Below are 25,843 nucleotides of genomic sequence, written 5' to 3'. Positions count from 1 at the left end.
CTATTTTTGCCTATCTACCTATATAAATTCTACTCACTGCTCAAGACCGTAAAATCTCTTCCAGATCTGAATTACATGAGCCTATGAAACAGCATTCAAATCCTGCTACCGTTGTAGGTCATCATTAGCTGTTGCAGCTTGCGTGGTGTTCTCTGAACACCTACAGCTATTCTGGTCTTGATCAATAAACTGTCAAATAGTATTTTTAAAATTTAAACTTTTAAAAAATATATGCAATATATAAAGAATATATGAAATATAATATATAAATATATATTAATAAATATGTGTACGTGATATTGTGAATTATCTGTGTATTATTATTAGAAATATATGTATATATTGTGGCTTTCCTATCTGTAGGTCAAGATACAGCCCTATAAGACAGAAAAATACTAAGGATTTCCGAATACTCTTCTCACCCCATCCCCACACAGGGCCAATCACAGATGTCTGATAAATGATGTGTATTAACATCATACTGATTGCTATGTGCCCAATGAGCTCTGTGTCCATTTGCTTCCAATTGGTAAATAGTTTACTTGCAATAGGAAAACATTAAAACATAAAGAGTTCATTTATGTAACCAAGATTATGGGAAATAAAAAAGGCTAGGTTGTACCCTATTCTAAATAGGTTCACAGCAGAATCAGAGCAACAAAAGTAACAGGTAAGAAATGCAGGAAATGCCTGAAAGGGCATTAAGTTTTACGAGTGAGACACAAGAACAAATGGATTTCAGAGGCAGAAAAGTACACTGGACTGAGTCAGGAGACCCATCTGTTATACACTAGCTTTGTCATCTTCAGTACATTGTTAATCTACTTTTGAGTCTCAACTTGCTCATTCATAAGTGATAATAACATCTATCTTATCTATTTTATAGGACTGTGTATAAAAAATAAATGGGAATATATATTAAAAGCCTTGGAAAATTATTTAAAGTGCTGTGTACCCGTGAAGCGCTATTATTATTGTAACCTGGATATGGCTAAAATTGGTATCGAATTGTTTTTAAGAGAGTCTCAAAATTTTTAAAATTTTCAAAGTTCATTGGCAGGGGACTAAGTACATATCCTAAGAGTGGGAAATAGTGTTAGCAAGGGAATAGAGAATAAATGCCAAACATTCAACAATCTAGCATAGAAAAGATTTTATTGTATCATTAAGAGATTGAGATTGGGATACAACTGGAAAGCCCTATTGAAAAACGGCTTTCAGCCTCAGATTGATGAGTTTAGATTTAGCTAACAGAAAATAACTAGGCTCTGAGGCAGGGTACTGAACATGATATTTTAGGAGAATGAATCTGGTGATGGTGTATATGAACCAGAAAAGATAGAGACAAGGGATTAGCTAGAAAACTATTTTAGTAACTGAGATATGAAGAAAAAGGGGAAAACTGAACACTTTTGAATTAAAAAGAAGAAGAAGAAGAAGCTCTTTAGGATATTAGGACAAAGGCAGAGAAAAAAATGAAAAAAAGTAGGTTGCTAGAGAAATAGGAGCTTTTAAAAGGAGTATAACTTTTGTAGGCAACAAAGAGTTGAAATGTCACTAAGAGACATTTGAATTTAAGGTGATGGTGGATCCAATTTAGATGTGTATTCTTCCCCACACCACCAAGCAACTCTTCAACCCCAGTTGGGTGTCCTACGATTCAATTCAGTTCTGACACTATCTACCTGTAGATCCCACAGGATAAGGGCTCAGCCCCACAGGACTGTCTCCCCACCCACTCACCCTCCTTCAGACACCAATCACAGGTCCAGGTTATCATCTGTGCTTCTGACCAACTGGCTGTACACAGGAGGTTCCAATGATACCCTCCTTGGGTTCGATTAACTTGCTAGAACACCTCACAGAACTCAGAGAAACATTTTACTTACTAGATTACCACTTTATTATAAAAGGATGTAACTCAGGAACAGCCAGATGGAAGAGGGCAAGGCACAGGGCAAGGCGTGGGGAAAGGGCACTGAGCTCCAGGCACCAACACAAGTTCACCAGCCTAGAAACTCTCCAGTCCTCTCCTTTTGGGTTTTTATGGTGGCTTCATAACATAAGCATGGTCGATTAAATAACTGGCCATTAGCACCTGAACTCAATCTCCAGCCTCTCTCCCCTCCCTGGAGGTCAGGGGTGGGACTTAAAATTCCAACCTTCTACTCACAGGGTTGGTTCCCCAGGCAACCAGCCACCATCCATTGGTGATTTCCAAAAGTCACCTCATTAACATAAGAAAAGACAGCTTTATCCTCTCATCACAGGAAATCTCAAGGGTTTTTTGATCTCTGTGCCAGAAAAGGGGATGAAGACCAAATATATATTTTTTATTATAAATCACAATACCACAGTGGGCTAACCACGTAAAAGTATCTTCAGTTAGCTGACACTGTGATTCCGTAACTTAGCTGAGGAATTAGGAGATTATCTTAGTGATACCACACAATGACTGTCCCCCATTTAGTCCACTATTTCTTCTGCTCTCCTCTGCCCTCAGTCTACAGGCTTTGAGTGAATGGCATGCAGTGTGATAACTTATGAACGGCACTGGAACAGTCCCTCCTACATAAAGACCATACACTTATTATACCTTGATATCATATTTGGTATATACTTGCTAGGATATTTTGAAATCAGAGATGAAGGAATGATGGGGTTTGGAACAGGCTACCCCCAAACACAGCACTTTGGCATATTGAATTAGTTTAAGCTGAAGGAACCTGAGAAACAGTGAGGGCAGGAAGGACTCTCTGACCACGTCCCTTTTCCCCCAGAAGCAGGTCATAAGCTGCTCAGGAGAGCGATACCCAAAGGAAAGGATCATCCTTATCTCCAAAGAGGGAGGGATGCCAAGAGGAACAGGCCTTGCTGAACACCGCCCCCCCACTCCGGTTACTACACCTAGCTCATACCCTTTTGTTCTATAAATTTTTCCAGGACTTTCTACTCTTCTTCAAACCTAGTATAAAGACACTCAGGTTTAACCTTTTCTTCTGGTCTTCATTTCCTTATGAAGGCTCCCATGTTCATGTAAAAATTATAATAAATAAATTTATGTGCTTTTCTCCTGTTAATTTGTTTTTTGTCAGACTAATTTACTGGGAGAGTTAAAGAAAAAAAGGATATTTTTTTCCTCCCCTACGGGAACATCAGAATGGGGTCATCCCAGCTATACATATACACCCTGACATTCCGGCAAGGTAACATTATGTTAAACTTCCAGCCCAGACCTAACCTTCCATTAAATCAATCCTTCCATAAAGACAATTTGGGAAATAGAATGAAAACCACTTTAACTTGAACAGGATGAATTCATGCTGAACGGGTGAGGTTACTTCTGAGTCTGTCCACAGAACAAGGATCCCAGAGCTGCTGCTTCCACCCCATACAACAGGACCAGACACCACACAGATCACCAGGAAATGGTAGCTCGTCCCCTCCCTTGATGGTCCACTGAGTTGAACTACTGATTGTTTTTAAAGACTCACTTATCACGGTGACAATCACAGCTCTTACCCAAAGAGTAACTGCAGCTCTCTGAGACTTGCAGCCAGGGATGCAACTTAAATTCTGCCAAGAGCCCTCCCTCTGTTGACTCCATTGACTGGAGGACTCAGCACAGCCAACCATGCTCAGTCAGCTGCTGGGCTCCCATGACCAAGGGGGACACTAATATTCACAACATCTATCAATCAATCAATATATGTAGATAGTTGTCATTGCGATGACCGCTCATTGTGAAAAGAAGTACTGAGTATATAAGGCAGGACTTGAGATGAAAATGTAAAATTCTTAAAAAAAAAACTTTTTAAAAAATAAGTTTTTTGCCCTGCATTAGAAGCTACTTTCTTAAAGATAAAGCTCTTCAAAAAACAAAACGAAAGAAAAAGTTTTAAGGGTTTCTTTGTTCTCGATTGATATTGCATTTATTCTAAAAACAAATATAATGTAAAAAGAAAAAATCAGAGATGATGAGAATAACTGCATTTAGATTCACAAATTATAACTTTTAGGAGTGTTATGACACTGGCATCCACTCAGCGAAAACATACCTTTTACTCAGTAAAGTATATGCTTAAATTCCTTAAAGCTCACAGCCTTTAAAAATATGTTTGTCATTTTTGCTGTTCATTATTTTGGGGGGTTTTAAATTCAGACTTCTGACTGAACGTGATGTTACAATGTGTCACAAATAATCATTGTATTTAGCTATAAAATAAAGATACAGTCAAGAAATCCAGTTGTCAAGAATAAAAGATTTCATTATACGATAGAATTGTTGTGATTTATTTGGAGTTTTCCATTTCTGTACAAATTTCTTCTCTATTGATCTCTAAACAATATCTAAGCTGTTATACTTGAGTATATTTCTAGGCAGAAGACCGGGTAATCACAGAACATGTACACCATCCCTGTCATTTAGTAAGTGAACACACTGAGGCACGAAGGAGTGACATCACAGGCTCAGACCCTACAGGGTGTAAGAGCTGTCTTCCATCAGCAAAGTATGCAACTCTCTCTAATTTACCCTAAAAAAATGGTAGTGATGGGTTAAAAACTGGTGGGTTATGATGTAATTCTGCTGAATACTATTCACCACATCCCAATGACATACAAATGATGGGGAAATACAGCCATGATATTTATTGTGCAGGTTTCTCAACCTTAGCCCTATGGACATTTAGGACCAAATAATTCTTTGTTGTGAGGGACTGTCTGGTACCTTGTAGAACGTTTAGCAGCATCCCTGGCCTCTACCCACTAGATGCCAATAGCACGCCCACGATTGTGACAATGGAAAAATGTCTCTAGACACTGCCCACCACTGGTCTAATACTGGGAAGAAAACCACTGATTTAGACATTACAAAAAAATTAAACAAATTTCTCATTTCATCTTTTTCACCACAATCACTTTAGAAACTCTCAGAATTTTCTACTTAATAACTCTGACCCTAAACAACATGCAACCAGGCTCACTAGAGTTGTCTTGAAGTCTTTTATATCTCCAATCAGAGGCTGTATCAGTTATGGGATGCTGAGTAGACAAACTTATGCTAGTTAATAACAATCAACTTAGACAAACGCTTCTGAAAGAGAAACTTAAAAACTAATGATGCAACCTATGTCATTATTTTGATTCTCACAGACTCACGATTGATTTTGTAGACTTTCCATGAAGTATAGCTTCATACGTTTTGTGAACCCTTTAGGAATTTTTCTCATACTGTTTCATGTTATAAAATATGAAAATCCCTCCACGTTCCACTTGTCTTCCTAAGAATGAGCCCTTACTTTATTGCCTGAGAATATTTTCTGTGATACAGTCCACGTCATTTAGATCCTTGGGACACAAGGTTCTGTCATCTTATTCCTTCTTTCCCTCCTCCGCCTTCACTCACCCTTTTCAGTCCTTTTATTTTCCTCCTAACATGAAAAACTTCAAAAAGTAATCAAGGCATGATGGGTTTTTAAATGAGTATTGCTAATGTCACGGTATGTTCTTTGCTTTTCATCCTGACCTTCAACAAATTTTCTGATGTTCTGAGCAAGATTCCGGACACTGCTGGGAAGGTTCCAAGGATCTTGCTTGATGTGAAGCCTTAACCTTTTTGGACAACTCAGCTTTGGTTCCATTTCCTGCTGAAACTCTAAATAAACACAGAAAAGCTCTCTTAAGTCTCAACCATTTACCAGTTCACAAGCCCATAAACAAAGAATCCTCTTTCTTTCATTCCTGTGGTCCTAGGCTATTATCATGGTAGCAATTTCTTTAGCTCTATCACAGGAGAAAATCTGTTAAATCTAAAACAACGTCAAATCTTATTATTCTCTTTTTACAAATGTTTAAACAGAGGAGCGAATTTAGATAAAAACTCTATTTCAACATCCTAAACTAGACGTCAGAAAGTGGGAGCTCTAGATCTTGTTCTGTTTGCCAACCGCCATTCCCCAAACCCCTCCCCCCATCACTGGGCTACCTACCACCAAGTAGGCATTAAGTCTAGTTTCAGCAAAAGCAACTCAACACTTATATTTCTTCAATTAACTCATTCGGTTTGGCCCCTACAGGCACTAAACGTTTTAAACTTTCAAAGAACTCTAAAAGGCCTTGATTTATATATACATATATATTCAACAATTATCCAAATAGAAGCAGTATTAAATGAATTATGAAATGAGCACCCAGAACTTTTGTTCTCAGGCCATGCTTTTGCTTCACTATACTGTCTCCCACTTTTGTTTCCCAGTTGCCTCTAACAGTTACTTTGTAAACCTTACCTTGTAACCCTCGACCTGGTGTCAGGTACTTGGTTTGCTCAAAGGCCCTCACAACAGCTTGGCCTTTCAGGAGATTGGTAATGGAATCCACCTATCATAACAGCAGAGATTTCTGGGAGTTACATAACTTCTCGGTATTTCCAAGAGTCAACCTTGTAAAATACTTTTTTCCTCAAAGCAACAATTATTTTTGAAATCCCATGCTGCTTGCAAAATCTATCTTTAAATAAAATATCAGGATAAACTCACCTGATAACATTTACAATGACATCTCTTACTATCCTACCAAATATTCATACAAAATATAAATTTTCTTTATAAAAGAAGTAAGAGTTCTAGAATTATTTTTTAAAAACACCTAAAAGTTATCATAATCCTTTTCAAAGTGGTAAAAGCTTCTACACTATGAATTTTGGTTGTGGATATAAATTTTTTAAAAATGCAAAATACAACATGAGCACAAGACAGCCCTGTGCTTCTTGAGGTTAGGAATGAAGGTGAACAAGAAATGTCATGGAGGAATCTGAAAACCCACAGAGAAACAAATAATGAACAGAATAACTCCTGTGTGTAGGACACTTTATAATTTTCTAAAGACTGTGAAATACTTGACATTCATAACAATCCTTTGGGTTAGCTGGCTGAAGGAATCTCTTTTCCATTGTAAACTATAGAAATTAAGGTACAGGGGATGCAGGAACAGATTCCGTTCTGACCCCAGACTCCTTCCACTATGTCTGAAAAACGAATTTCTGACAGTTTAGTCTGTGGAAAAAATACCCACAATTGTCCCAACTGTACCTGGCTGAAAAGATGCTCAAGGCAACTGTGGATCTTGTCCTGTTTATCACGAGAAATGCGAACATTCAGGGGAAGCTCATCACCTAGATATTAAAAATAAATCATTCATCTTATGTTTAACATTCCAAAGCATTTTAATGTCAATAAAGTAAAAAATAATTAAACACTAGCTCTTATTCCATACATTAGTTCTCATGTTCAGAAAAAGAATTCCAAAAGCTTTAATAACTATTAGGATGTCAGATTACTGCTCCTTCAAAACTGAGATGAAAGCAGAGGGTCTCACAGAAAGAATCCTGTGGTACCCACATTAATGATTCTTTCAAATGGTGAATTTTTCTAATGGTCAAATAGTTGGAATAAACTGCACATCTAAAAATTAAGATTTTTCCTAACTCGATGGAAAGTCTTTTTCTTAGCACACACAAAATAAAACATTTATAAGGTGTTTATTTCAAGCAGTGTTTTTCCCATCACTCCCTTCCCCACTGCCCATCAGGCTAGCTCAGGTGCATCTGCTGCCTTCAAATCCTGCTTCAAAGCCCATCCCATCTCCTTACACAATCAGCAATGCCTAATATCCTAGAAAACTTGTTTCTTGTGTACCTATCATACAGGTACCATGCAGTAACACAGAAATATCATGAAACATCACTTATTAACATAAAAATTAGTTTGTTTCTTCCATCTCTTTAAAAATTCACTCTGTTTATAATGGGATTGGGAAGCTGACTTTCTCAAGCATGTAAAACTGAAAGGCAGTGTGTGTGGCCACCGAGAATGGCTAATGAAAGGTAAAAATGGATCAGGCAAATTAATCCCTTAGGTTCGGCATCATCAAAGCGTCCGCGTGCCTTCACCAAACGCACCTGAGTCCATCTCATCGCTGTGAAAATACGAGCTGCACTGGCTGCTGCAGATGCTGGTGAAGGAGGTGACGGAATTCCTATTGCTGTTGCAGTCGCTGTGAAGAATGAGGTACGTGTCACTTTAGCAGTGCATCTGGCAAAGTTTCCCTGCCACTTCTTACTGGATAAACTTACTATGTCACGGTTATATGTGTTAATATGCTTTATAGAAATTTATGAGAAAGATAAATTTTTTCAACTCACATTTTATCTTACTTTAAACGAAAGTATTTTCAATTCGGTCATATTTCAACTTTTCTTGTCATATAATCTAATCATAATTGAATTTTAAGATGCATAGCTATTTACAGGAGTCAAACCAAACTTCAAATTCGTTATAATCCATTTGATGGTATATGCCTGTAGTTGATTCGCTAAGAGTGACAAAATCCTGTTTCAAGAGCTCTGCCTTTCAACCCTTTCTAGTAACTTAAAGGATAACTTATTAATTGCACTCTGAGCTCCCACCCTTCCCCCGCCCCAGGAAGATGGCATCTTGTCTCCATCCCGGAGCCCAGCACAGGACACCACACCTGCTAGGTGCTGGATAATGATGAACATCAAGGGAAAGAAAGTTAGAAATGTCTGTGTGTGAATATGGACCCATGACAGATTTCAGAAGTAGTGCAGGAGACATAAATATTTTTTTCTCTCAGAAAAAGTAAAAGGGACTTATTTAACTTTAAATGTACATTTAAAATTTCTATTTTACCCTAGAGAGAACCTGAGAGTAATGTTAATTATCTGATAACTAGAATTTGAGGGAAGAAGGTATTTTTAGATCTGTAATTTCCCACTGGAGAGAAACCACAGGTTCTTATTAAAGAGCATACTGGTCTCCTTAGAAGCTAAAAGTAAGTGAAATGGTAAAAGTGGTTAATTTGTTTTATATATCATTAAATTTCTAGGAATAATTAACTCACGTATTCATCAAAATCCTTTTCACATAGAAATTGGAATAGTAGAATGGTTAATAAACTGAGAGCCAGGCCACCTGATTTCCTAGGTAAATTATGTAACTCCTGCGGGCCTCAACTTCCTCAGATGTAAAATGCAGTTAATATCCGAACCTGCCACAGAGGGCTGTGGGAGGAATTCCGTGAAATCATCCTGCTTCCCCCTGTGTCTGGTAAGAATGCTTTTAATGTTAGCTACTAGTTTGTGCTAAACATCTCTGATGAAACAACTTCGATTTAAAGATAATTACTAAATATCTTTTCACTGTAAAACACTGTATAATAAATAAGAGTAAGAGAGGTTTTGTCTTCGGTGAATGTACATAAAACGGGAGGTTCTGAAGCTGCACGCTCAGCATACGTGGCAGGTTGCCACAGGTCTCAATGAGGTTCCAGGTGACACAAGGATTCAAAGGAGAAAAAGCACTTTCAATTAAGGAAGTTCATTGGAAGAGCCATCATTTGAGAGTCTGGTAAGAAGATGACTCGACAGAGTCTGGAGGGAAGGTGTTATGGGTTGGATTGTATCTCTCCCTCCCCCGCCCCTAAATGCATATGGTGAAGTCCAACACTCAGTATTCCAAACTGTGATCTCATTCGGAGGGAGGGTCTTGACAGAGGTAATCAAGTTAAAATGAGGTCACTAGTGGGGGCCCTAATCCAGTATGACTGGTGTCCTTATAAGAAGAGGAAACATGGACACTGAGACAGGCTTGGAAGGAAAAGGATGGGAAGAGACAGAGGGAGAAGACAGCCGTCTGCAACCACGACATGGAGCCTTCCTTCACAGCCCTCAGAAAGAACCCAACCCTGCTGACACCTGGATTTCAGACTTCCAGCCCTAGAACTGCAGGATAATAAATAAATTTCTGTTGTTCAAGCCACCTGGTTCTTGGTACTCTGTTACAGCAGTCCTATCAAAATTGTACAGAAGGCATGTGAGGGAAGAAGAAACGCACAAAGCTGGTCACAGAGGTGAGCACGTGAAACTAGTTCAATTAGCTTGAATCACAGAACATAGGAAGGAGGAAAAACAAAACAGAAAGAACTCCTATTCACTACCCAATAGTCCAATAATCAGAAACAGATATTCAAGAAAAAACTGTCAATATAGGCACAACTTGTTTATTTGCCATACATGTTACACAATCCATAAAAGAATAACAAATCTCCTAAATGAGGTCCACTCGGTTGGAGAAAAAATGTTTTGTCCAAATTACTCAGATTATAAAAGGGAAGAATTGGAAAGATAGTGATGTCTCACTATGCTTTGTCTGAGGTTGGTAACAGCCAGCAGTTATTTTGTGGGAATAATAAACAAAAACAACAGTCAAAAATTTTTTCAAGGGCTTCCCTGGTGGCGCAGTGGTTGAGAGTCCGCCTGCCGATGCAGGGGACACGGGTTCGTGCCCCAGTCCGGGAAGATCCCACATGCCGCGGAGCGGCTGGGCCCGTGAGTCATGGCCGCTGAGCCTGTGGGTCCGGAGCCTGTGCTCCGCAACGGGAGAGGCCACAGCAGTGAGACGCCCGCGTACCGCAAAAAAAAAAAAAAAAAAAAAAATTTTTTCAAGACCTTTGTGGAAAATACAGAATCACATTTGACTTGGTCAATGAGATGAGTTTCAGGAATGAATGAATTACCTGTAAGAGTCTCTGTTGCTGATGGTGTCGTGACCTGAATCTTCCTGCTCATCGCCTGCCACGTTAAAACAGACGCGTTTGCTGTTTCTCTCTCCCTTCTCGTTGTCACTGTCTGTTGGGACTATGGACTCTGATGCCTTACGTTCTAATTTAGGAGAATATGTTATTGAAGACAGAAGGCTGCAGTGGGATATAAAAAAAAAAAGAATAAGTGCACATTTTCACACTGGCGGCTACAGATAACTACCTTGCTCATAGAATATGATAGGCTTACAGATATTTCTAGAGCTTCTTCTAGGTGTCACCTGAAATTAATACCCTATTGCATAAAACGCCTGTCATGCACAGTTCACTTTTTCCTCTCAGAATAAGTAATGGAAACAGCTCACAATTTGGATGAGAAAGCTGTGTTCAAATCCAGGTTCTGCCACGGACTAGCTATGCTCTCCTGGCAAAACCAGGATGGTTCTCTCTGACATCTATGAAAAGTGGATAATAAGAATAGCTACCCACAGGGCTGCTGTGAGAATGAAATGCATAGAACATATTGCTGGTACTCAACGGGCATCACCTCGCTCCCAGCCATTGTCACCACCACATGAAAATACCTGAGAAACTTTAAAGTGCTATCCAAATATTAAAATAAACACTAAATGGGCTTGAACCTCTGCACTGGCTTACCTTAGACGTTCAAATCCCACCGCCCCTCTCCGCCTGCCCTGGGTTTCCCCCAGGCTTTCTCTATTTGTCAGGGAGAATATCATGTGGACAAACTGTTCTCACACTCATGTAAACAGGAGTCCTGCCCGTCCTGACCCTAAGACGCTAAACAGAGTCACACACAGGTGAGGACAGGCGGTAGTAGGGGCTACCCCGATACCATCCACAACCCAGTCATCATGAAACATCGTGAATCTGCCCAAACGCAAGGCTCTTCCACTGGGCTCAAGGCTAAAACACACTTCCAGACTCTGAATTGGCAAAACACTTGATGCAGACTCTAGGCAGCACTGATTCCACCAGGCTAGACTTGCATGGTTGGCTGTACATTGTTTCTTATAGAACTAACTCAAAATGACACAAAAATGGAATCAGTCTTTACTATCAAACAATGTGATATAGAATTTGCAAAACAAATTAAACCATAACTGAACAAAGGGCCCAGGCATAGTTTCTCCAGCCCACAATCATCTTCTCTTTTATTTACCAAATACCGATGACATGCTGTTCTAGTCAACAGCACATATGCGCATATCTTGACACTCATTTTTCCATAGCAATGTCATGTTTATTTTATTTCAAGACCATGAAAAGATCTTCTACCTCTTATTTATATCCCATAATGTCAAACCCAATGCTGTGCAGAGTAAATATTTGTTAAGTCATTTCACTAATGAATTAATTAAACACATTTATCGAACCATGCATTGCCCTTGGTGCTGTTCATGCAGCAGTTTACAAAACAAACAAAAGTCCGTGCCCTCCTGGCGCTTAAATTCTACTGGGAGGAAACAAACAGTGACCAGATAAGCTGTATAGTGTATCACATGGTGACAACTGGGAAGGTGAAAACTTTCTAAAAAGGGAATGAAGCCAGGGCTGCAACTTCAAATAGTGGCATCAGGTAAGGTCTCACTGTGAGATGATATCTGAATAATATTTGGGCAGTTTATAGTTTTTAGACACCTGGGAAAATCAGGGAGCTCTGCTAGATTGCTCAGGGCCCTGCAAAGCTATGAATTATTTTAAACACACTTTTTCTATTTGGAAAGATATGTTTATGTCTCATGAGACAGACTGTGTATTTCTTCACTCCCTCCACCCAAAAGATTAAAGCATTAGATTAACTCCAATTACCCAAGCTGCACGCTGCACAGACAGATGAACTCTGACTACCAAAGAGGAAAGAGATGCAGGAGTTCTCATTCTGCAAGGAGTCCTCTGTGCTCTATGGACCTTTTAAATGAGAAGTCATGGGGGCTCAGCATAAACATTTTTTTCAGAGCTCGACAAATTGTGTTCACATATTTGCTTTTCATTTTAAACAGCTGCAGTCATGCTTGCACTGACCCTGTGAGAACAAGTGTTAGGCTAACAAACAAATGATAGAAAAACAATGTTTTTGACACCACGTTTTTGCATAAAATCTCTCGATTCTTAAAAGTAATAATAGGGCTTCCCTGGTGGCGCAGTGGTTGAGAGTCCGCCTGCCGATCCAGGGGACACGGGTTCGTGCCCCGGCCCGGGAAGATCCCACATGCCGCGGAGCGGCTGGGCCCATGAGCCATGGCCGCTGAGCCTGCGCATCCGGAGCCTGTGCTCTGCAACGGGAGAGGCCACAACAGTGAGAGGCCCACGTACCGCAAAAAAAAAATAAAAAATAAAGTAATAATAGAGCATAAAGCTTAATATCTGTGCTCGCAGAAATATTTTCCTTTACCTTTGCTCGTATACAGTGTTAAGCTCCCTCTGACAGTGTGTAGGTCTGTTGATTCTGAATTAACATCCTGAGCTGAGTACCATTTCTGGTCAATCTCCACCAAATGCCCTTGATGAATAAAGATTTCTGTATATGGTGGATTGCATCTACCTGTGCGTTTTCTATTTGACTGAGATTTAAATATCACCATCATCCTCTTCCGCACAGCTAACATCTGTTGAGCTCTTATGCTGGTCGCTATGCTAAGTACCTAACAGGTATTAATTCACTCAGTCCCTCAGACCACCTTATGAAGTGGGTATCCTCGTTATTATTATCAGTATTATTATTGTTATTCTCATCTTAGAGATGGGCTGAGTGAGACACACTCATAATACTGTGGAAACTAAAAACCAGTTGTAGAGGAAGCAGGAAGTCCAGAGGAGGAAGACACGAGTGACTGGGACTCAGGGTATGGACTGTGTCCCGGGGGAGCTGGTACCGTCTCTCCACAGACCGGCCACCAGCCTGACACTTGAGTGCCTAGAAGGCCAGCCACGCCGGCCTCGGGAGCAGGGCTGACCAGGCAGAGGTGTGTCACGTTCCGGGATCAGAAAGAGGCTGATGCAAGAGGAGCTCAGAGAAATGGGTTTGGAGAGAGGGACGGGGGCAAACTGCGTAGAAATGTGCAGGCCACAGTAACGCATCTCCCATGATTCTAGCTGCATTGCAATGCCATTAACTGGCTTTAAGCAGGGGACTAGCACAACTTACCTGTACAGATCCCTCCGGCACCTGCCGAATGTAGAATGTATTAGATGGAGAGGCACAGCTGGAAAATTCTACAGCGGGTACTAGGGAGGAGACTATGGTGACCCAGTCTAAGGTGATGGGGTGGACACATTCTGAGGTATAACTGGCAGGACCTGATAAGGTACTGGAGGTGAAGGGAAAGGAAAGAGAAGAATCACAGCTGATACCGGCTTCATAAACTGGCTTCATAAACTGAAGAGATGGAGAATACTGAGAAGGGGGACAACCTTGATGGGGGAGGGGGCAAAGCAGATTTGAGTATGAGGTCAAAGTAGATTTCAGTTTCAGAAACAAATTTAAGTTTGAGGCGTCTGTGAGACAGCCCAGTGTTTCATCAACCAACTCACAGCTGGTCTGTGAGAACGAAAGCCATCAGTGCATGTAATCATATAACTGTGCCCGGCACATGAGCCCCTATAATACATGCTAGTTTTTATGAAACTGTGCCCAGTTTTTTACATTTACCAGAAAAATGCTTGGGAAAACCTCAAAGATAATTCCACCACCAGCCCTACCGTTCCTATCTGTAACCCCCAGCTCACTAACTGTCCTACAATGTGTTTTGGTTGTCACTCAATCCTGGGACATGTGGCACCTGCAAAATGAAGTCTATTCTCAAATTTCCTGCCTTACTAGCCCCCAATACTCTTTATTCATTTCCTCTCTGTGAGAATACACAAACCCTGAATTTTAAAACCCTGTCAAAGATTCTGGACTCTCCACGAATTATTTTTTCCCTTTACTTATATCTAATACCCGAGCGTCATTAACCAGAAAATCGCCCATTAAAGGGCTAAATATCTAGCTTCCTGAAATGAAACAGGAATCACAAAATCTTGATGAAATTCATAACATCACATTACTTCCTGTTACTACACAGCACATCTGTCTCTAGTTCTATTTTTGGATCTGAACAAGGTAGGAGGATTTAGGGGAATGCCTGTGTGTCAAAGGATGTGTTCCCAAGTGACAGGAAAACCAGACTTCACAATTAGACAGGCTGAGCACCGGGACCTTTCACAGGAATGAACGACTCCTAGAAAGGCTAGCAGGGAGATATCGTGAGGCAATTCTCTTAAAACTCAGCACAGCAGCTGAGATCTGCTTCTCCACTCTGCAGAGGCACCTATGTTAGACCAAGAATAATTTCTACATGGTGAGAAAACTGTTTAGTAACTAGCTTTTTAAATAATTTGTCAAGCTTCACTGCACTGCAGCATTTCTGAACGGGGCAATGGGGCATCCAGGCACTTGGACAACGGTACTGTTTTAAAGTGATTATGTTACACACTGGATTATGGTGGAACATGTTTATATTTAGAATTAAATTATATGGTGCACACAGAGAAGACCAAGAAGTGTCTCAAATCACTGGCTCATTTCATGTCACTTTCCTAATAAACAAGCACAGTTGGTAAAGACTTTTAGAATAACAGAGTGGCGAAATCACAAGTAAAAATAGGTAATCATTTTAACTAGCTTTGGTTAATAAAAATAGCTTAACCCTCTTTCTGAAATTAGTGCTTTAAATATAAAGCATTTGAAACCAAGTAAAGGGAGCCCCTTGGCTCTAACCATTTCCTTGAAAATATATCTACATTAGCTGAACTTAAAAAAAAAGAAGTCAATAAATTCACAAAGACAGACAAACTCTGGACAAGTGCCAGGAAGTGCTGGGTAGTCAGTGCATTAGAGAGCCAGTCTCCAAGGCAGTGTTCACTCAGGCACATCAATTATCCTGCCATTGACAAAGGACTCTTCTGAAAAGGAGGAATAATAACTCTTGGTTTAACTGGAATCATGGGATTGGTCCAGATGCTCTCCTAGAATCCCTTTGAGATCTAGGATCCATGATTCAGTGTTACTATCCATTGCCTTATTAATAAACAGTCTTCCTCTTGAACCTCCTGAATACCTCAGGGGGAAAAAAGAGACTGGTTTCTAAAATACATATAACATACATGATAAAATCAATTTATTAAATAAAGCAAAATATAATGTCCTAAAATATTAACTTCTCTGTCACAAGGTCATTCTGAAACAATTCCAAATATCATATATTTGTTTAAAAATAACCACCTGTTCTCTAAGTAACCTCAAACTGTTTAAATTGTCTAGGAATGGGGTGGTCCCAATATAATATACCAAGTGTCATAAGTAATTTTAAAAAACTAGTGTATTAGACAAAGGAAAACAGAATTTCAATTCTAAATTAACTCATAAAAATGTCAGAAAACAGTAGCACAGTAAATAGTAACTACTTAAAGATAATCTTAGAAATATGGTGCACTAATATGGTAATTTTGATCTCTAAATTTCAAAGATGTATAGAGATCATGTCCATTAAAATTTCATTAGTGTAAAGTCTAATTACAACAAAGCCTTAGAATCAGTTCTAAACATTTTATGTGAAATCTGAATTATCCGTGGAAGTAGGGATGATGTGTGTGTGAACTAAATAATACACATTTGATAGCCATCTAAATCTGCAACTTCATAAAGGGAGTACATTAAAAAGAGGAAAATGGTCCTTATACCATTTTCAGATTTTTCCCACTATGATATATTCAACAATTTCAATCCCCTGAATGAGAAGCAAGCATGTCAAGCCCTAGGCTGATTGCTTTTCGTATTAATTTTTATATTTTTCACCACAAATAGATAATTGGTTATGATTATTCACCCTCTTCTATACGTGAGAAACTGAACTACCCCAAATTCCATTCTGCCTTGACTAGATGTGAATCACGGTCACACTCCATGATGTAGCAAACCATCCTACAGAGTTCAGGCAATTCTCCAACCTTCAAATTCCTGAATAAGAATCAGAGTTGACCTCTGGAAAAATTTTATTCAACTCCCTCCTCTTCTCCGTTCTTGATAAAAGATTCCAAATTACTGGCACAGTGATTTGGGTACTTTCTTAGTAAACCATTAATTCAATCAGAAGAGAAGAAAGGGTGTTGGTCATTGGTCCTGGGGTTACATACTTTGGCTTTTACTCATTTAACAAGTATGTTAAGGACTCGGTAGGCTTTACATTTTTTCATAAACATCTACTGAGTGCCTATCCACCGAATGCTGTGTTCTGGTCTGTGAAAGGTACACAAGGAAATCCTTACACGCAGTTCGTACTCTTTCAATCATATTGTTCAATTTAACATCGGCACACTGAAACTTAGCGTTTTCTATATGAAAGAACCTTGCTGTTCTCTTCCCTAGTATTAAATGCTTCCTTAAGATACAGATGTACAGAACTGCCATGTTTTCTTATTTTTAAGGTGTTGGCATTAAGAGGATCTATACGCTTAGCAAAAATTCCTACATTTTCAAACAGTAAAAAGAATAATGGGTATTCAGGAGTGCCATTTCCTACAGCTATTGTATTATGTACATTTAAAAGTACAGTAAATAAAATGCTTACTCATCTGTTTGACAAACACACATCTCCACCTCCTTCAGTGCAGTCTGAAGTTTGCCCAGCAGTTTCTGATAGATATCTTGGGTTTCTAAGTCGTCTTCTTTCAACAAATACCGGAGACCGTGCCCATCTTGCTGCCCCAGAGACAGACCTGAAGGGGCCGCCATAGTTGTAATCGTATGTTGAATGTACACCATAGGGCTTAGTTTTCCTGAGGAGTTGAAACCATTCCATAGCAACCGTTATTACCTTTAACTTACAGTAGCAATCCAGCGCCATTCATTTTAGACATCCAAGCTTACAAAAGATAAAATGCCAATCTAATGTTGCATTTAATTCAGGAATTAAAGCTTATGGGGAGTTGTGATTAAAAACTACAAATACAGTTTGATTCCATGTCCCACTGGGATGGCATGGGGTGGTACTCCGCAACCCTTGCAGCTGCTCCTCTACTATTTTTCTCCTAGTTATAGGGCCATCTCAGATGAGTGATTTCACAGCAAGATGAGCTGTGCCTATCAGGCATGTAAGGAAGACAAAAACAATTATTCTTCTCAGAGGAAAACTAATGAAAATGTGTAACTCCATTTTCATTCTACAAACACTTATGCATAATTATCCAAATGATTAGCGTGAGGAATCCTTTCTTTATAAAATTTCAGACTTGCTGACATGCTAATTTCAGGGATGCAGGAATAGGTATGATCGCCTAAGTTACGTGTCATAATTTGATAAAGTTGAAAAAGCTAACATACCTTGTTCCGATTTATTTTCTTTATCATGAGAATTATGCTTCCTGCTATCCAACTGAACACCAAATGCACTCCCCAGGTACGCTGATGTTTTGGGATAAGAAACTTCCATCACATTGACATGGCAGTTGGTGGGGCAGAAATCACTGCTGTGCAGTGGGGAGATCTTAGATTTGGCCTGTTTAAAGGTGGGCCAGGCTCTATTCTTTAGTACACGAGAAAACTGTAGATGAAAGATGAAAGAAAAAGCAGTTGAATGCAGTGATAATTCAAACATTTCACTCCTGTCATCCACAGCAAAATCAAAAGAAAATTAAAACATGTCAACTGCAACGGGTGAAATAAATTACAAGCTGTCAGAAATTAAGTCATTATTTTAAAATTCACACGTTCTTAGAAAAGCAAAGCAATACAGGCAGCAAATGCAAAGGATTCTTTTGAAACACTGATTGCAACTTAAGCGCTAAAAGAGGTGAATTCAAGCGATCAACACCACTTACTAGGACTCAAATCCACAGGCTCCCAGCAGCTGAGAGTCAGAGAGAGAAACTGAATCAGCGTTCTAGGACACCAAGATAGGAGAAGTGCAAGGTGGCAGAACAGGGTAGCTGTCAGGTCAAGGATGGAAGAAGATGGATTATTCCAAACATCGTCACAAAGCTGACCCAGACCTGAGTCTGGGAACAGGTGAGACAGCAAAGCTTGGTGGTGGGGACCCCGAATGGCAGGACAACAGGCAGAACAGACTTTACTTCCCACCCGTGCTTCCTGCTCATCACTGTTGAGCTTTGGGTCAGGGTCAGCCTGAACACCGGCATGCATGCTGCTTCTACACCATCAAGAATAGTGATGCTCAAGGAAGTTACACAACTTGCCCGGAGAGCCACTCCCCTACTTAAAACCTTGCCATCCAAATCCACGGTCTACACTTGCCATGGTCTATACAGCCTCCCAAAGTCCGATCCATACCCGGTTTATTTATCTCAAGCTCTCTTCCCCTTGTTCCCTGTGCTCCTCCTGGCTTTCACCCAGTCCCTCTCACATACCATCTACTCGTTCGAGGTCTTTGTACAGGCTGTTCAGTGTGCCTGAAATGTTCTTCCCTTGTTTCCAAACTTACTCCTATGCATTTTCAAGTTCTGTGAAATCATCAAGAGGCCTTCCCTGAGCCCTAGTCTAGGTTCAATTTTTCCATTTGGGTGCTAGGTTACAGCACCCTGTAATCCTCCTTACAATTATGAATAATTTTCTTTTTCTTTTATTTATTTATTTATTTATTTTTGGCTGCGTTGGGTCTTCGTTGCTGCGCACGGGCTTTTCTCTAGTTGCGACGTGCAGGGGCTACTCTTCGTTGCAGTGCACGGGGCTTCTCATTGCCAGGGCTTCTCTTGTTGCAGAGCATGGGCTCCAGGTGCACAGGCTTCAGTAGTTGTGGCTCGCGGGCTCTAGGGCGCAGGCTCAGTAGTTGCGGTGCACGGGCTTAGTTGCTCTGCGGCATGTGGGATCTTCCCAGATGAGGGCTTGAATCTGTGTCCCCTGCATTGGCAGGCAGATTCTTAGCCACTGCACCACTAGGGAAGTCCCATGAATAATCTTCTTATTTCTCTCTCCCTTAGCAGATGGTAAACTCCATGAAAGTCATGCTTACATCTGTCTTATGCATCACACACAAGCATCTCATAGAATTGAAGTGGACTGTAGTTTCAAAAACAAAGGACTGAGAGCCACCAGCTCCCTGTGTTTTAGTTATGTCGTCCGCATAACTGATGTGATGCTGGGCAAGTCCCTGTCTCTTTGTCATTTCTAGTAAAATATGGAATGTGGATTAAATAATATCTATGCTCGCTTCTTCCTTGGAAACGATAACCAGATTCTATCTATTTATTCCACTAGTAGAGTAGTAATCTGGACATTGAAGAGAATAAAAATTAAGACTACTACCAGTTACTGTCTAACTTTTCTAGGTTAAATTCAAGAATAAAGATATGATATAAAAAATCACATCTTACTAGCTCACCATTAGAATATGAACTATCTTACAAGTATATTAAACTTTCTTTTCAAATCACATGTCAGAAGCTATGTATCTCAGCAAAGGGCTAGCGCATAGTAGGACTCTAAATAGAACTGGACTGAAATGCAGGAATCTATTAACAAAATTACTAACACATTTGATAATGATACATAGTGAAAATAGCCTAAACACTGAAAGACAGGGAGGCATTTAGAGAACTCCTGAATTATCACTTTCTCTTTATTAATAACGAAACTGTGACCTGGAGACTTATCTCGGAAAGACCTAGAATTTAAGGCCAGATGAAAACTTTCATTCAGAAGTTCTTTTCCACTGTAGTTGCAGGATAAAAATCTCAGATGAGGCTCCCACGGCACAAAGACACAGAGATCGATTTTATTACGTCACTGCATCCATGGTAAGAGGCAGTTACCCTTCTGTGGCTTTCTTTCATTTTAACCAATTATTCATTTATTCAAAAATATGAAAAGAAGCATCTATTCTGGATCCTGTGCTATGCTGGAGACACAGCCCTTGCCCTCACAGAATTCACGGTCTAGTAGGGGACACAGGTGAAAACGATATATCACCCTTATATATAACAATTATACTATTACAATTATATGTAACATATATGTATAAACATATATACAACTGTATATGTGTATATACACATATGTAACAATTATATAATAAATACGATAGCCAGATAATTAGAAGTTTTGGTAAGTGCTGAGAAGGAAGTGAACAGGGTGATGTAATGAAGTATCACCACAGTGATCAGGCAGAGGAGGGGGAAGATTCTAGTTTCAGTGGGACCCATTTCCTGCAGCTTTCCGACATCTATCTCAATACAAATGTCTTCTATGCCCTCTCCCCATGCACTCAGAACGGTGCGTAGCCACATGTCTGAATGTGCCTAGTTTCTTTCAAAGAGTAAGTGGAGGGCTTCCCTGGTGGCACAGTGGTTGAGAGTCCGCCTGCCGATGCAGGGGACACGGGTTCGTGCCCCGGTCCGGGAAGATCCCACATGCCGCGGAGCGGCTGGGCCCGTGAGCCACGGCCGCCGACCCTGCGCGTCCGGAGCCTGTGCTCCGCAACGGGAGAGGCCGCAACAGTGAGAGGCCCGCGTACCGAAAAAAAAAAAAAAAAAAGTAAGTGGAAACTTCTTTGATGCGAGCCTCTCTTGGAGAAGGAAGAGCCTTATGAAAGCAGTGCTGTCTTCCATCCTGGGGTATCCCTAGGAAAGGGGGAGGGGGCGAGGGGGGCCCATAATCATGGGTCCTGGAAATGTGGATATATTTTGAAGATCAAAAATGTGCTGGCAGACGGCATGCCCTGCTCTTTAATGGTGAGCCCTTTCTGAAACAGACCTGAAATGAGGAAGGCAGAGTTCTTGTACTGACCGTGGTGGGCACGTGAAAATGCTCTGGTCATGCCATACAGTAGTAAAGGCCCTGGAAATGTGGACCTGTCATCTTCTTTAGCAACATCAAATGAAACACGGAGCTCACTCATCTGCTTTGGAGAAGCTCACAAGGAAAGACAAAAGTTCTTTTCCATAAATAAAAACTGCCATTTTGCAATAAAGAAACGTACAGGGTATGGGATAGGGGGTGGGAATGAGTTGGGATGGAAAATGCTTTAGACCTATTGTGGACCAAGCTTATTACCAGCTTCATTCATTCATCCAACAATGACCTATCCAGCGCGCTCTAAACCAGGCACGGTTCTAGGCACATTGGGAAACAGTGAATGAACAAAGATTCCTGTCTTCTGGGTGGTTACGTTCTAATGAGGGGAGAGGCAAACAATAAACATAGTAAGTCAAAGTCAAAGTGGGACTTTGCCGCATGAGAGGTTGGCGAAAAAGGTGGAATCACCATAGGAGACTATGAATGGGCCACGAAGAAAGGACAAAACCAGGATAGGTCATGTCACAGAACACTGCTTAAGAAAGGTACAAGCTCAACTGCATCAGATGCTACTAAAACAAGGACTACAATGACAACAGTGAATAAGATTTGGCAAAATATAGGTCACCAGTGACCTTAGAAAGGGCCAGTTCAGTTACATGGAGGGAACCAGAGCCCACCTTCAGTGTGCTGAGAACGAAAGGTGAGTGAGACAGCAGGTGTGGACAGTGGGTATGAACAGCGGGTATGGACAGCAGGTATGGACAGCGGGTATGGACAGCAGGTGTGGACAGCAGGTATGGACAGCGGGTATGGACAGCGGGTGTGGGCAGCAGGTGTGGACAGCAGGTATGGACAGCAGGTGTAGGTAGCTCTTTTTAGGAGAGAGATCAAAGATGTGGAAGAGGAGGTAGAGAGGAGAGTGGCGGGCAAGGGAAATATTTATCTTTAATACAGATATTAAGGCATATTTGTGTATTGACAGGAAGAAGTCATTCTTGGAAAAGGAATTTCAGGTTTTTAATGCATTGGTAGTTAACTCATGAATTACTGAGCATGACAACAAATTTAGATCCAATTACAGTCATTTGACTACAAGTCAAAAAAAAATACAAAGGTAAGCTATTATTCTGCAGACAGTCTCCCACTTCAATGAAGTGTAAGACCCCACTGGCATGGACCTATAGGAATTTTGTATCAGGGGAAGAGGACACGGGGAGAGATTTTACCCACAGTTTTCCCAATCCATACATCCGTTTGGGGATTATGTGGCATTAATAACTAAAGATACTCAGAATAGTCCACGTGAAACTTAGATTCCTACAGATAGTACTTTTGTGTAAAAAGGAACTATCTGTTAAAAGCTCATTAAATACTTATATGGAAGAAGTATCCCCAATGCCAAAAATAAGGCCAATTATGGAATTATTTGGAAACAGAGAATGAATCTAGAATTTTTAAAAGTTCTCAGGACAACAGAGAGTGAGCACGTTCCTCCAAACAGTGCATACTTTTATGTCTGGAATGACTGCCCACACTTCCTGCCCCACAGAGATTGAATACCAGCTTAGGGTTCATTCAGGTCCCCAGTAAGGTCTGAACATCTGTGGCCTATAACGCTGGCCAAAAACTTAAATGTGATTGCAGCAGCCTGGCTATGGAAACTGTAGAAATATCAACCGGTTTCTATTTTTAACACGTAAAACTTTTAGAGTCTAAATAATAAGGGAAAGCCAGCCTCTTTGAGATTTTAGTTTCTATGGATACATTTTATTTTATACAAAGAGGGCTGTTTGAAGCTTTCATCTGGGAGACAAATAGGTTGCTAATAATAGTTTAAAAGTAAATATGTGGAAATTAAAAATATATATTCACAAATGCTATAGTTTCTGTTGACACACATCTGTTACGTGGATGGAGCTGACCTTACCTGACAGGCTGTTACCTTAGGTATCGACATTCTGTTCAAACAGAAAAGATCCTTGAAATGTTCTCTTGCTAACCTTGTTTCTCTCTTTCGTGAGAAAGATAGCCAGTGATTCTAAACAGGTTTACGGTCAAGAAGGGATGATGAAAGGACTGCTTTTAAAGCACTCATGTCCTGGTTAACTACAAGTTTCTCTTTATTTCTAAATTAAAAATAAAAATAAGTGAGACGGCACTCCATAGGACTGATACCTAGTTGGCTACCTGCCACGTATGTGACTTGAAGCAAATTCTTACTTCCTGAGAAAGAGGCAGGATGATAAGACTACTCAGTACGCATGGCTACTTGGAGGCTCAAGCAGCAACAATGTGCACACGAGAGCTTTCCAAACTTCAGTGACATTCTTTTTATCATTTCAAAGCACTGCCCGGTAGCCTGTCCACCTCTTCTTTAAAAGCTTCCCAGGTGCCCAGTTACTCCTGAGGAAATGGAAGATGCTTCTCACTCCCCAGGATAATGTTGTTGAGAATCTCCGACATTTGGGGAAAAACTCTGCTTATAATCCCCCAAAACATACATCTCTCAGTTTATTGCAAACCAGGTTGTTGTTAGAAACCAAGAAATAACACCTTCTTTATCACCATAACCAATTAATCATAGACGGTATATATTTTCCTCCTACACACAGCTTGAATTGATCTTTTTCTCTCTGTCCCCAATGCTTCTTTCTACGTGAGTCCAAGTCACCCTCAACTTGGACATCTTACAAACAAATCTGATGATTATGTCACTTCAAAACATCACTGGGGGGGCTACCCTGGTGGCGCAGTGGTTAAGAATCCGCCTGTCGGTGCAGGGGACAGGGGTTCGAGCCCTGGTCCGGGAAGATCCCACATGCCGCGGAGCAACTGAGCCCGTGCGCCACAACTACCGAGCTTGCACTCTAGAGCCCGCGAGCCACAACTACTGAGCCCGCAGGCCACAACTACGGAAGCCCATGCGCCTAGAGCCCATGCTCCACAATGAGAAGCCACCGCAATGAGAAGCCCACGCACCTCAACAAAGAAGAGCTCCCGCTCACCACGACTAGAGAAAGCCCATGCACAGCAACGAAGACCCAACACAGCCAAAAATAAATAAAAATTAAAAAAAGAAAATCACTGGAAAAAAATCACATTTTGTCAGGTTTCCTTTTTAACTGCATCCAACTAAAATCCTCCTTTCTGGCCCAGGCAGTACGTCAACTCTTCATCAATCAGATCAGTCTCATTTCTAAGTCTTTGCCTTCATTTATGATCTCTCCCTTTACTCGAGAGCCATCTCTCTCCCTTTTCACTCTGACAGATCTTTCCAGCTGATAGCAGCTAGCATCTGCTGACCACTCAGTCCGAGATGATTTCTCCATTACTGAAATGCTATTGCCCTTGCAGTCAGAACCATACTGTTTAGCACATCAGCTGTGTAGCAAAGTATCAACTACAGGTAAACAAACAACAACCAGTTTTAGAATAAAAGGAAGCAAGGTTCAAATACCACTGCCGCTCCCAGCTGTGTGCCTTTGGGAAAGTTACTTGATCCCTCTGAGCTTCAGTCACTTCATCGATGAAACGGATAATATCTCCTATCACTGTGTTGGTAAGATTATACAACACAGGCAAACTGTAAAATACAGCTAGCATGCAATGCCTGATATAGACTGCTATAAACTGTTGTGCGCTCTCTAACGGCACAGAGGACCAGCATATAGAGCAAGGTGCTGGGTGCCAGCGTGTTCAACCATTCATGGCAACACCTCCTAGTTGGCTAAGTAGTATTATTATCACTTCATGTATTTTGACCTTTCTTCCCAAGTAGATTGTACGTGGGGGAGGGCAGACTTCTTCAAATAACTGACTTAAGCCCCTACTGCCTATGTAAAAGATACACATTTAGTAAGTATTTCCCCAGTCTTCCTGTCTCATCCTGCAACAAACTTGCTTTTGTGAACTTGAGTTTCTGACCAATGCTCTTTCATTAAAGAGTGTCTTAAAAATATCTTCCACATAAAACAAATTGCCGCTTCTTTTGCAGGGCTATGTTTATGGACACTGCCCTGACATTCCTGGTGTTGCCTCTTTGAAATCCAGGGTGAGAGATTTCCTTTAGAACTTAGACCAAGAAAACCTTTACTTCTCTTAAGAAACATGTATGTATCACAGGGATGTTGATAAATAAGTAACGGACTCTGTTTCCCTTTTCATTTTGGCCATCAGGAAGCTGAAGGCCAAATATAATATTCCACTTTAGCAAGTAAATAGAGTCTTAGGACCTGCTTACCTATAGCCCCTTTTTCCCTGATGGTCTATACCATCTGTTCTAATATAGCTTTGCCTCTAAATTTACCTACTCATTTTCCTCCAATATTCATCCTCTCCTTCTTTCTCTTAGTAATAAAATTCCTTGAGTTTCAGTTTGGCACATGGATGCCTAGTTTGAGACTACATTTCCCA

At 40.5% G+C, this 25,843-nt stretch overlaps 1 protein-coding gene across 12 annotated transcripts in view; it reads right to left on the bottom strand.

The window, feature by feature from the left end:
• PREX2 (phosphatidylinositol-3,4,5-trisphosphate dependent Rac exchange factor 2) overlaps positions 1 to 25,843 on the bottom strand; it is a 288,229-nt gene that overhangs the window by 104,357 nt on the left and 158,029 nt on the right. For 11 of the 12 annotated variants that reach the window (XM_073794486.1, XM_073794483.1, XM_073794482.1 and 8 more), the window contains 7 exons: positions 18,002 to 18,221; positions 17,250 to 17,457; positions 10,594 to 10,773; positions 7,958 to 8,052; positions 7,089 to 7,171; positions 6,288 to 6,378; positions 5,528 to 5,656 (listed from right to left, as the gene is read on the bottom strand). In XM_073794486.1, the coding sequence (XP_073650587.1) occupies positions 5,528 to 5,656; positions 6,288 to 6,378; positions 7,089 to 7,171; positions 7,958 to 8,052; positions 10,594 to 10,773; positions 17,250 to 17,457; positions 18,002 to 18,221 (1,006 nt within the window). Of the gene's footprint in view, positions 1 to 5,407; positions 5,657 to 6,287; positions 6,379 to 7,088; positions 7,172 to 7,957; positions 8,053 to 10,593; positions 10,774 to 17,249; positions 17,458 to 18,001; positions 18,222 to 25,843 lie in introns of all 12 variants that reach the window. The other variant, XR_012327207.1, reaches the window with a different exon arrangement.

The sequence above is a fragment of the Tursiops truncatus genome, chromosome 17 (assembly GCF_011762595.2).
Source record: "Tursiops truncatus isolate mTurTru1 chromosome 17, mTurTru1.mat.Y, whole genome shotgun sequence".
NCBI lineage: Eukaryota > Metazoa > Chordata > Mammalia > Artiodactyla > Delphinidae > Tursiops > Tursiops truncatus.
Note: the sequence above shows the minus strand (reverse complement) of the source record. Positions and strands in the feature narration are given on the sequence as shown.